Source organism: Diuraphis noxia, unplaced genomic scaffold, assembly GCF_037042655.1.
Source record: "Diuraphis noxia isolate RWA-SAM2 unplaced genomic scaffold, SU_Dnox_SAM2 contig0001, whole genome shotgun sequence".
Taxonomy (NCBI): domain Eukaryota; kingdom Metazoa; phylum Arthropoda; class Insecta; order Hemiptera; family Aphididae; genus Diuraphis; species Diuraphis noxia.
Window position 1 is genome coordinate 59,425,038 of NW_028301711.1, and position 13,892 is coordinate 59,438,929.

General features: G+C 28.0%; 1 protein-coding gene across 1 annotated transcript; it reads right to left on the reverse strand.

Annotated features, from left to right (window-relative positions):
* Positions 1-6,800: 6,800 nt before the first annotated feature.
* On the reverse strand, positions 6,801-13,114 carry snsl (snustorr snarlik). The gene is made up of 3 exons (XM_089217340.1): positions 13,010-13,114; positions 8,345-8,428; positions 6,801-7,521 (listed from the first exon to the last, which is right to left on the reverse strand). The coding sequence occupies exons 1-3, from the start codon at positions 13,074-13,076 to the stop codon at positions 7,163-7,165; spliced, it is 510 nt and encodes a 169-aa protein (XP_089073466.1). The 5' UTR covers positions 13,077-13,114; the 3' UTR covers positions 6,801-7,162.
* Positions 13,115-13,892: the final 778 nt, after the last annotated feature.

The window sequence follows — 13,892 nt, forward strand, 5'->3', positions numbered from 1 at the left end:
CCCGTCGAAATAGCCCAATATATGTCCAAGATCCTGTAAAATGTATACTATTGCTAATAAGCAGGGTTCGGATTTTATAGCATCAAAAATTCTAAAATATGCGCTATAATATGACCAAAAAACCCGTAAAATATGCTGTATAAATATTCCCTAAAAAAATCAAAAATAGCAACAAATCAAAATAAATACAAATCAAAATTGTATTCAATTTATCATATATCTTTATCAAATCATATATTTATAAAAAAAAAACTAAAATCTCCGTATGCAGTTTAAAAAAATTTGTATGTACTGATTAACTATTGATACCTTGAATTATGACATCGTTTGTACGCAACTATTCAAAATTATCTGAGTAAATAAGAATAAAATTTCAATTCTTATTGATTCACATTAATGATTACCATTTTTTGTCACGAGATTTATGAGAAATATAAAATAAAGCGTTTAATTAAGAATATTAGCAAAACATGGCACCAAAACTTTAAAAGTAGCACTAAAATTCTAAAATTCTAAAATTCTTCAAATATGCAAAAAATAGCAAAATAAAATTTCATATTTAGAGTCCGTGGTGCATTAAACAAATGTACAGCCCACTCTGTTATTTTTATCTCTATCCTATAATAAGTAGCAAATGCTATAAAATCCGAACCCTGCTAATAAGTAATATTATTATTAATTTTTTTTTTATATATTATATATTTAAGTAATTTACAATCTATACAACTATGTACAATGGGCAAATTTGATAATTAATATAATATGAAATAGCAGAATTTAGCATTTAGGGGCAGGCACTCAGCAGCACCACCTGACCGAGAACATTTTAGATGCCGTGGGTTTTTTTTTTTTTTTTTAGCAGGTCTCTAGGCCACTGCCTTTTTAGTCTTCTGCGTACATTGCCAGGAAGTGAGGTGTAAGAAAGTTGCTTTATTAATGGATTACTGTGAGAGTTTAAGTTGGAGTGAAATTTAGATTAATGTGCTTACTTATAATTTATTTACTTGGTTGTTTTAATGTGCTTGAAATTTCTCTCCATAAATTTTATTTTAGCAGGTGGTCACTATAATTTTTTTCACTCATATCATACAAACATTTTCTTTCTCTAACCAACTCAATAAACATCTCTAAATCCATGGGTTTTTTTTTTTAATTGTACTAAAAAAATTTAAAAATATGTTGTGGCCCCTGTGGCATCCGAAAACAAATTGCCATAAATTGACGGATATTGTCGTACAGAAATTGTTTTTGAATTCACATTGTACCGACAGACGTTGACAGGCAGCGACACGACACGACAAAACAATCTTGGCGAGGATGTCTTGTCGGTACGGTCCGTGTCTGTCGTGGTCGGTCTTTACATAATATGTGAATTACACCATTACAGACAATGTTTATAATAATTTGTCGTGTCAATTAATGTATATTTCTGTTATTCGTGTGTTTATTAATGTTATTCGTGTGTTTATTAATATTATTAGTGTACCTACTTATAATATATTAAGTATAAACTAAAATATTTTCTGTTTAAGATAGTACAAACTTATAGACTTATACGTATTACGTATGTTTCAAAGAATACTATTCATAATATACTCCATATAATTTACAAATGTATGTACAAATAAGGCGTTAACTTAATTTAAACGATTTTAATTATTCCTAAATGTGTAAAACTTTAAACCTGATACTAAAATATTATGATACTTTAAATACATTAAATCCATTGTACCTATATCAATCCTAATATCAATATAAATTATAAACTAATTTTTAAAGTTTTCATTTTTCTCGTAAATGAGAAATATATTCCAATCATGATCAGAGTCAGAATCAATAATATTATTATTTAAAAGCAATATGTTATAATAAATAATTTTATATATTATATAACATACTTTATAGGCACTTCTAAAAATGAATGTTTTATATTATATTATATACTATATAATATAATCAAGAATAGGTATTTTGTTTATTAACAACAGTTTATTAACATTCAATTTTTTGTTTTTATTTACATATTATTTTTGTATATACATTTATATACAATTAATATTATAATCATTATTATTCAGACACACTTATACATATCTCAGTCTCAATTCAAGTCATTAATTTTTTTATTGTGCTTAGTTGAGCTTTTGCACTACGCATAAAACTTGCAAAAAAGGATGTGAAATCGATAAACATATGCAACAAATTAGAAAAATTGTAAAAACAAACGCGAAAACAATATATTCTACTATATTCGCTATTTTAAACAAAAAATGTCTCCTACGGGTGACGTCACAGTCCGATTTCTCCCACTCCCGCTTTTTGATATTTTCTGTATGAGGCAATCTTTATTATCTATAAACCTTGGAGTGTAGTATAATTGATACAATCAAAGACTCAATGGTCTCTATAAAGTGATTTTATTTAAATAATATTCTAGAATTTTGTACAAGTTACATAATTACACATAATTATACAGTACAAATCCTACACCAATTGAGTTTTATAAATCATTTAAAAATGTTTTTTGTGCTAATTATTTTTAACATTCCTGAGGTGCAAATTGCATTGAAGATTTAGATGAAAATTTAGGTGCAGATCTACCACAATCCGATAAAATTCTTTTTAAATTTTTAAATATTTTAAAATACAACTTTGTAAATTATAATTTAAGTACCTACCCTAAAGTTGTGTCATCAAAACTAGAATTTTCATATTCAATACATAAGTTGTGTTCCATAACTTCAGCTTCATCAGACGGCATTTCAATAGGACTTGATGGTGTACTAAATGGAACATTTTGATTTTGTGTCGATAGCCTTACATTGTCGGTCGATATGGTATGGAATAAAGACATATTCGGAGTAATTTCTATTTCATTATTTAAATTCTCTGAGGTCGACATTCTTTTTGATAAATTTACAAAAATATATGAATAAAAAATTTGAATTATATACATAATATTGAAATTTTAAACCATTTATTAGTAGCGACTAGTAGGTACTTACCTTTGTATTGAAGATTTAGATGAAATTTTAAGTTCAGATCTACCACAATCAGATGAAATTCTTAATTTTTAAGGATCCGATAAAATTCTTTTTAAATTTAAATGTGTTAGTATCGGCACAGTTGATTATAGACAACTTGACATTCCAGAACAGAATGCATTAACTTACATTGGTGGTTATTTAATGAGAAAATGCTTAGAAAAACGAAAAACGTACTTGTCAGGTTTGTACAGATTATGCATAATATAAAGAGTTAAACCAGTCATATCTTTTGAGTTTTTAAAAACCGTAACCTACTGGAGACTACTCAACTTTTGGAAATTTAATGCCTCATGATGACTTTTATAATTTTGTATCTGAATTAGAAAATATTTCTATTGAAAACTTCCCTTCAATTTCCTATGAAGACGGTGTGGGTGCCAAGTTGAAGCAACAAATGTGTAATGTACCTTGTGAATCTTTTGATAAAATGTTTATTTATTTATTCGCTTTAGAATTTTTTCAGCTGTGACATTTTTAAACAGAACTTTAGTTTCAGAAAAAAAATTAAAAGATAGAAGATTGACCATCCTGACACATTTGTCATTACACACACTATTTTAGATGATTTTTTTATATAAAAAAAAAACCATTAATAATACCAAATGATCCATAAATTGTGTCAATACCTACTTATTATTTCAAAAAGTTAAAACTGTAGTCCTGAACAACGATTCTCAACCGGGGGTCGACAATAATTTTTTTAGGGTCGCCAATTCATGTGGGAAAAAATTGTTTCACTTAGAATCTTATAATTAATAGTAAGTGTTGAAATATATTTATTTTTGTTTGGATAGTCCGATAGTCGATAAAAACGTACTATTTATTTATAATACAATGCAAGGCTAATTACAGAAAAGATAACAATATAATCGATTACGCGATGTTCTGAGTATTTTATCGGTGTTTCGTCAGTTGTATGTCGTACACCAGCTTGCTGGTAAAGTATTGTTATTATAAGTTATACGCTATTTGTACATAGTGTACGTTTATTCAATACCTAATTATTAGAAAATGAGTAAACAAACATCTTTGTCAAATTTTTTTAAACAGCCCTCAACATCAAATTCATCTTCAGCAATTGTGAACGGTTCTGATTCAGATGTTAGTGAAAATGAATTAAGACCACCACTTAAAAAGGTAAAACTAACTTCAAAAATTTTGAACTACGATGAAAGGTACGTCGAATACGGGTTTACTTATTTACGTGAAAATAATATAGATTTGCCTCAATGTATTATATGTAATATGGTGTTGGCCAATGCATCTCCAAAAACCTAATAAACTTTTGCGTCATCTTGAAACAAATCACGTTCATTATAAAAATCGAAATAAAGATTTTTTTTAAGAAAATTACAGTCCTGAAGATGCATTCTCTGTTCACAGTGATTTGTCTAATGATGTATTTAGCAATTAAAAGTGTAATGCTCCAAAAGTATGTTAACAATTGTTTTTTAGTTTATAAGAATTAAAATAGAAATTAAAATAAATTTTTATTATTTTTATTACAGTTTTTTGTCTAATATAATGATATATTGATATTTTTTTTTTTAAACAGATATATTTCATATTTTATTTTCAATCATATTTTGAGTATATTTCTTATAATAAAGAATAATACCTACTTTAAATATTGTAAATTTATTATTCTTACCTCAGAGTTAAAGCTAGTTTTTCATTCGGAGGAATGGACTTCCTCATGCCGGTATCTTGTTTAGTTATATGTTTTTTATACTAGATAAAAGTTCGTTGAATGTATTCTTCGACATACGAAAATATGAGAAAATTATTTCATCATCTCCTTCTAAGTCATCAAATAGTGTATTAAATAAACCTCTGTTCGGGGTATTGGTTTACCAATCTTAGCGCCTCTTACTCGCTTCTAAAAACATATTAAGCAGCGCCACTAACGCACTTCTAAAAATATGAGCAGCGCCACTGATGCACTTCTGAAAAAATATTCAACGCCTGCTGCTAAGAAGCGCTTCCGAGTGGCTACGTGCGTGAAGGAGCCCTAATTAACCTCATATAATTTAATATGATTTTAAAATATTTTTTTTAGGTACCTAATATTTTATCGTTATCATTATTTTAAAAACTTTTTTGAATGAGGCCATACATTTTAAATTGATATTCTCTGTGTATTTCATTTAAATTAAATTTCTGTCAAGTAGTTATAAGTATTGTTATGATGAAGGGAATAGTGAACAGACAGTTTGTACCCCTGTACCACTATTCTCCTCGTCTAAACTTAAATACTTATAACTACTTGATAAAAATTTGATTAAAAAATAAAAACAAACTAAACACTCAATGAATATAGATTTTAAAACATATTGTCTCATTCAATAAAATAAAATAAACTAATAATAATGACTAAAATGTTAAATAGCATTTTTGGAACTTTTAAGAACTTTCTGAAATAATGAGTATGGACAATATAATTGTATCATTCTATATTTAGATGTTTTTTTAACAATGAATTCGTGATATTTTATATGAAAAGAAGACAAACAAATGTATTTTTAAAATATATTATTTTCTATATTGTATCCAATTTTAAAAACCAGTATTTTACCTCATAAACTATTGATTTTTTTTAGATTATGTATTTATGTGTAATATTAGTACATTGTAACATTTTGTTGGATATTTATGAGTTAATTCAAATCTAAATTAAGCTACCAAATATGGTACTTAAATAGGTATAACTTTTTATGAATATATTTTGTAAACTTAATTTTTAGATGAACCTAAATTGTTGAATTGCATTATTTTTTTAAATAAAATAAGAAACCTATTTTTATTATTTAAGTTCAAAAATATCATTAATAAATTGTTTTGTTGATATAATTGGCTTTGCTAACAAAAACAGCACTCATAAGAAGAATACTAAATAACCTGTTATAAATAAATACTTATTGGTTATTACTAGAATTAAAACCTTAAATTTATATTCAAATTGAAGTACCTACTACCTCCATTGGGAGACCTCTTTACTGTGCTCTTCTGTCTGTTTTGTTATCTTTTATCACTTAAGCTTATTGTTCAATAATTGCAACAGATGTTATAATATAGAATTTTGTTAAATTAAATAAAAATAAATAAATAAATACAAATATCTTGAAATTATAATCAAACATTATCGAAAGACCCGTAATTTGATGAAATTTTTTGGTAAGGTTTTTAAAAGAAACCCAATAATGGTACTGTAAGGTTTTATTTTATGATACTGCAAAGTTAAAAATGTTTCTATTCAGCCTATTTTACAATATAAACAGTATTTCTAATTACAATTAATATAATATAAATAAATAAAATGTTTAGCTGAACTATTGTATTGCAAGAGGTAAATTTAAGAGTTTTTTTGGGGCAACATTGATGGTTGCTTTCAATATGGTGGGAATTCTTATCAGATTTTCTTAAGAATAATGTAATTTTTGAGATGTGACCATTCTGACTTTATACATTCTGTGATAGTACATTAACTAATATATTTTGTAGCAGCTAATAAGTATGTATAAATGTAATGAACTTTTATAAATAGATATAATTTAATATTAATATTATGCAAATAAATACATGTGCAACAAATGCTAAATATTATTAATAGACAGAGCCACATTTTTCCATGTACTATAAGCCTTAAACTGTGGTTCCAGCAACCCGCACGCCTTCCATCTATCGTTTTGAGTCCTGTATATCTAAGTCTGTGGTATTAACTGAAAAGACAGAGCGATGATAACATTGCTTAAATTATTAATTACAAATAAATATGTATTTAAAAATGTTATCAAAATAATTACTAGGTATAACTTATAATGTAGTCATATGGACATATTATGTTTAAATACAGAGTGTATAATTCTGAATTAATATTTATTTCAAGCGGTCATCCGATTGCAATTATAATATATCTACGTAAAGTATAAATTTATAAAATATTACAATAAATAATAATAAATATTTAAATTAGCTAAACATCAATATGTAGTACATTTACAAAACAACGGACACGAATGGAAAAAGTAAATATCGTTCGGTCTATATTAAAATCATAATTAATAGCGTATTGTACTACACTAAAACGGCTAGTGTCTAAATGTTAGTATATCCAGCTATGGGGTAGTTGGTTGTGGTTTGTAGAGCTGTCTGAGGTGCGCCACTGCGTCCATAGACCCGTCGCCGCCCACCACTTCACCGGAGACTACGTTATTGCTTTCATCATCCGCAACATAACCAGGGCTCATCTGCAACCGCCACGCGTTCAACCAGTCCTTTGGCTTGCCAATACTTGAGCCACTGCCCTGTCCAACGGTCGCATGCCTCTTATTTGCCACTGCAGGTGCGGAGGCAGCGCTCGCCCCTGCACTACCACCGATGGGCAACGTGTTGGTTTGCGGCCCGAGTTCCAACTGGAACTGCACGTCTGCGTTCGGACCCAACCGAAAACCCACGCCCAGTCTCGAGTCAGTACCTAAAAATGTTTACAGAATTAATAATTATAGTCTCCTGAAAACGTCTGTTCACTCGTCAGAAAAAGTATAGTATGGTCGCAGTGGGTTATAAAAAAATCACAAAAAAAAACTTAAAAATAGTATGCATTTATACGAGTGTGTTGGCTTTTATAATTGTAATGTAATTCTGCAAATAATGACAGAAAACTACAAACGTAAAATATAAAGATGACAATTTCTTAAAACAAATGCATTTCTAATGGATGTCTATAACGTTTTATAAGAATATAACAATAAAACAAAATATTCATTTTAATACTTATAATTTATAGTTTATATTAAAGTGAAAGTGTTAATTATTTGAATATGAATTAATAGAAAAGTAAAAGAGTTTCTTTTTTTGAAGGTTGTTTGCCATTTTCAACGTTTTAAATAAAAGCTATAAAATAATTTATTAAACGTTAATCAAAAAAAGTTAGGAAAATTGTTTTTACTATACTTATAGATCAAACTTTTAACTTAAGATTTATGAATTAATAATTAGACAAAGATTTAATTGTGCAGCTGTTATACGCGTGGCTGAATTATGAAAGGCTACATGTGTGATATGTTTTAGCAAACCATTAATTAATCAAATCATTATAAATTTACAACACTACAAAAGTATAAAATGTACGCATTAGTCTTATAATAGAATACTTATTATTAATTGTATTTTTCTGTCATATATTTATTCATTTACCGATCAGTCGTTTTCCAAAAGTAATAAATTATAAATACAATAATCGATTAATATTATATGCCTAATATATTATAACTATTTATTGTTGTATCGATCTTTACCTTTCTTGATTGGAGGCATGTTACTGTAAACTACCGACAATAATGACGGGATTTCTTCTGGCACAAAAATCGTTGCGCTTACGTCTGTAAAAAAAACAAACGTCATTAGGTTATAAAAGTAATCGAAATGTTTATTTGATAGTTACAACTATACGCGACCCATAATCAAAATAATCCATTAATAAAAAGAGTAATTAATTTCATAATATTTATCGAGGAAAGATGAAATTATTTATAATTTTCCTTTTTTTGGTTTACATGTCTACAGGAAATTGGCAGAAACCTACAGGCTACAATATGTTTTTGATTTTTACTCAATAAAATTATACAATAGTATATTGTGTGGCAAGGGCGGGAAGTGAGCCATTTCAGTCGCGGGCGTCGTGTGCCGCATTTCGCCCAAGACTGAAATGGCCTTCCCGCGCGAGCCACACATACTATTTTTTGTCACGCCCCTGCGTTCATGGAAAAGGTTATGCAGGGATCTATGCAACAATTATAGACTATTCTACAAAAACAATTTCATGGAAGACGTATCGTTCGACGCACTTATCTAGGAACAGTGCAAATTAAATATGTTTAAATGTTTATGCGTCATGCAAGGAGGTTATACTATACATTTAAGATGTAACCAAAAGTTTATGTTTTGTAAGAACCGTGGTAGGTATACATTTTAATTTCTGGTTGTGCAGGGGATACGCGCCCGGCGGTCGGCACTTTTGGGGATTTCTTCTTTTCCGCCCGGCACTTTTGGGGATTTCCTCTTTTCCGCCCGGCACTTTTGGGGATTTCCTCTTTTCCGCCCGGCACTTTTGGGGATTTCCTCTTTTCCGCCCGGCACTTTGGGGATTTCCACTTTACCGCCCGCTGGACGGAAAAAGGACGCTTTCCAACGCTTCAACCGTTGTCGAAAACCAAACTTTCGGTGCAGGCGTGACAAAAAACATTTTTCCTGTCTTATAAAAAATCATTGGTATTCGTTTACCTACCTATATCATACATAATATAGTGTTTTTAGGTAAATCATCAACAATACTTCGTGCAGTAAACCAATTTAAATCATTATGTTAGAAAATTAAATTTTCTTTTTTCACTCCCAATCAGAATATTATAGGTACTACTTATATTAATTTTAATTTACCACATATTTGATGAATTATTTTTTCAGAAAATTATATCTGGTATAATAATTACACAAATGTATTAAATAAATAATATGCTTAACTTACATACAATTTCAAAGAAGAAACATCGTCCTTGAATAACAATTTAATATAAAAATTATTGTGATAGGATAATATTTCAGAAGTAAAATTAACAAAAACCGCAGTGGTAGGTACCTACCATTATTGAAATGTAGAAATATGTATTAGGTACAGTATTAATTTATTTATTTTTCGTAGATACTTGTAATTTTGCTGTGTATTAGAATATATTATCATAGTTATTTTAATTTTAATTGAAGACATGATTCATAAAGGTATTTTTTGTTGATTTTGAAATCAAATTAATATCCATGTCTTATAATTATAATACATAATAATATGTAGTATTATTATTTTTATTGATCATCGAGTGAATCATTTTACTTTCTTTATTGTAAAATAAAGTGGTTTGGTCCGTGTCGCCCAATGACGCTACTGTTTAATATTATAAATTATATTATATAATGTTCCTACTCCAACGAATCTTATTATGTATCAAGGAGCCTATAACATGTTATTAGTAGGTAACGATATTGATGAGAATTTACGACAAAACACGCGACATACACGCACGAACATACGAAGTAAATGGATTTTCCTAATACCTACTTTCTTTTCGTTTATAAAATCCGGTACTTATTTTAAATCCGTAGTTAGAATTTTGTCTGAGAAAAACATAATATAAACGTATCTAATGACTAATATAATACACGTAAATTATGCATCGTGAATACCGACGCCACGGAGCACGAAATACAGCCATTTACAAAATATATACAATGTAAGTAGGTAGTTCTATGTCCTAGAATCAAGATATATTATGTCATAGAACAATAATATATTAATATGAGTAGATTTTCTCAAAAATGTAAACTTGGTATTTGATAAATAATAAATATAATTTAATAATATATTATATTATTAAGTTTTTCTCTTACGGAGATCATTATTTTTTTTTAAGTACTTACAAAATCAGTACAATTATAAATAATCAATTAATACTATATACACACATACCTATACTTCTAGCATTAAATACTAGACAAAAAATATTTGAATACACAGTACCTATTAATAAATTGTCATTGTTTTATTATTCTTAGCAGTATAATTAGTAGGTATAATTTTCAATTGTTAAGCTAATTCGCTTTAACAAATTATATTAATATTTTAATCACGAAATTCGGAACATGGCGGAATTATTCAAGACCTAAAGTTTGATTGGTGATTAGAAATCAATATGCACTTGAGAAAATAAAGTAAGGTATTACACAGAAATAAATAATAGTAATTGGTATACATTTCTAGAGTTATTATTTATTATGTAATAGGTATGTGCGATTTACAATAAAATCGAAAATTACCATAATTATATAGTAATAAATATAGAGTCATAGAGATATCTAATCAAAATTAATAATGTTTATAAAATATTAAAATAGATAAGTTTTAAATTATTAATATGGTTTGTACTGTTTTGTTAATTTATATATAAGAATATCGAATATATAATGTATGTTTCTCGATCATTCAGAAATGGAATTTTTTTTTACTTTAATTAAAAACATAATGACGTTTGACCCAAATAAGTGCAAATAAAAACACCAAATGTATGCAACATTAGGGAGTTTCGATTCATATTATATACTGTATACTATTATATATTTCATGAATCGATCATTACAAAACTTTATATTAACACTACAACTAAATAAAAGTAATGGCTTTTATAGATATCTTAGAATAATTTATATTGTGTACCTTTAACTCTATTCATAAAGTGAACTTAATAGGTACATAAAGTATTACTGAAGTAAGATGCAGCCCAAATGTTTGATTTTTTTGCTATTATTTTATATATATATTTTTTTTTAACTTAGGTATAGAGAATAATTTCTTTCTCAATTATAAATGTTATACATAATCTATAGCTATAATAGCAACTGTATGTCTCTTTGTATGGTATGTTACAGTTTTTTGTCTATTGCGAGGTTATAAAAAAAGGTAATTAATCAATTAAAAAACTTGTTTTGTTTAAATCGTTGTTACTACCTAGTACTTACATTGCTAAATTGCAGAATTATAAGTTTCGTAACATTGCAATTATTTCTAGAGTCTACTCATGTCTGTATGATATATATATCATATCTAGGCTTAAACTCTAAATTAAATTATTATCAATAATTCAATCGTGTCGTTAGTAGAGGCTGAAAGGGAAAGCTCTATAGAAATATAACATTATAATAACGTCGTTATTTGCAAAAATGGAAAAAATAAATACTATTTGATCGAACGAATATAAAAAAAAATTCAATATTTTACCAATAATTATGGATTGGTCATCTCCTTTACCATAAGAGTCTCAAGGTCTCAAGTCTTAATATATCTAAGAAAAAAATTAGGTGTCGTTACAAGACAGTTTTTTTTTTTGAACATATACCTATATAGGTAGGTACTTGAAACAGGTAGAATCGTATAGTTTTTAAATTTATAATGTCGGCAAAACTACTTTGGACTGATACTACTCCATCAATTATAATGTACAATATAGCATCAAATAATAGCAATAATAATAAATTGCATGTCCTACATATTAGTCACGACAACGATCGATTAATTTATATCGGTGTAAAATCGCATTATGTTATGACTATTATAGTTAATATATATTATTATTAACATATAATATAACGTGGCGGATTCAGCGTGATGACCTCAATCCAAAATATATTATGTTCGATACGTTACGTTTAGTTGGTGTCACCCAACACCTTAAATAAAACTAACCGATTTGTTTTTGAGTGGTGGAAGATGTCGAAAATACTTAAATATAAAACACATGATTAATCGAAAGTAATCTTCGAAATATTATTCGTTGACTAATAATCTGTTTCATTTGATTCCTTCATAACTTCATAAGCAGGATACTTACGCTGTCGCTTTGTTGTAAAATACCAATTTTCATTAAAAAAATTTACATAAATAATTTAATGTTCTCTAAAATATAATTTAGCACAGGATTTAATGACATTAAAAACAGCTACGACTAACGTGTTATTTGAATATTTTATTGTAGGTCAGTATTATGCATTATGGTTAGAGCAGTATACGAAAATCATGTGTATCCGGTTTTCATCATCTTATCCATGAACTCGAGAATTCGAGATACAGAAAACATATTCGTATGTTTTTTTTTTTTTATTCAATGATGATACTTAAATAACCAATTTGAAATTTGTGATTTTTCTACCTTTGATGGAAACGTCGGATGAACACAGTACAACAATTCATTGGCATTCGATTAGTTCTTACTATAATATATATTATGTATTGAAACTGTAATATATAATAACTATATATCATAGTTTTATACCATAGAAATTCTAGTCAGATCAAATGCACAACATTTAAACAAACATAATTTTTTTAGAATTTTGACAAAATATGTGCAGGTACTTACGATATGTCGCGTAAAGCGTGATCAGTAACGGCACGATGAGACATGACGGTGGCGGTCCGCGAGCCATTGTGCGGACGATACGACTGCAGCCGCCGAACGTGATCGTAAAGTGGTTACTCTCTCTCTTACACGGGCGCACACTGGTTTTCACTACACTAAACTTTCACTTCACCGCCGTAATAGATTTCTTCAGTTATAATGTCTGTCCAACTCAGGAGTGTATATTGTATTTTGTCCTAGGGAGGAGAGTCTCCACACTAATGTGTTTATCCAGAACTAACTGTTTTCGCAAGCCCGGATTAAGGTTCGATTGGGCCCCAGGACACCATACATCTAGTGGGCTCCCTTTCAACTCAACTTTACCTTCAAAACAATTTATCACTACATTCTAAAGACTGTATATTCGTATTATTGTTTAATCTTGTACAAAATAAAAAATAAAGTTATGTAATAATTTATTATACAAATATTGACATATTATAGGTATATATATAAAAAACACTGCTTTTTTTTTTTTGTTAAAAAGAATAATAGTTTAAATTTTTCCTCGCTTTTTTTTTAACAAATTTTTGAATCGTTTCATTAAAATCAATCAATTTCAAAACATCATTTTCAGAGTACAATACCATTAAAGATGTTAAAGTTTCCTGAGTCTGGCTTGTTCTACATTTATTTTTTATTTTTATTAATTTGGGTAATGCTCTTTCAGCCGAACAATTTGCCACTAGGATAGTTAAATATAATCTAAAAGCAATTAAAATATTTGGAAATACTTCCTGCAATGATTTTTCGTAGAACCATTTTAAATAAACTAAATGCATCACTTTCATAAAATGTTACTTTACTTAAATATAAAAATGTTTGATATTGAATAATTTCATTT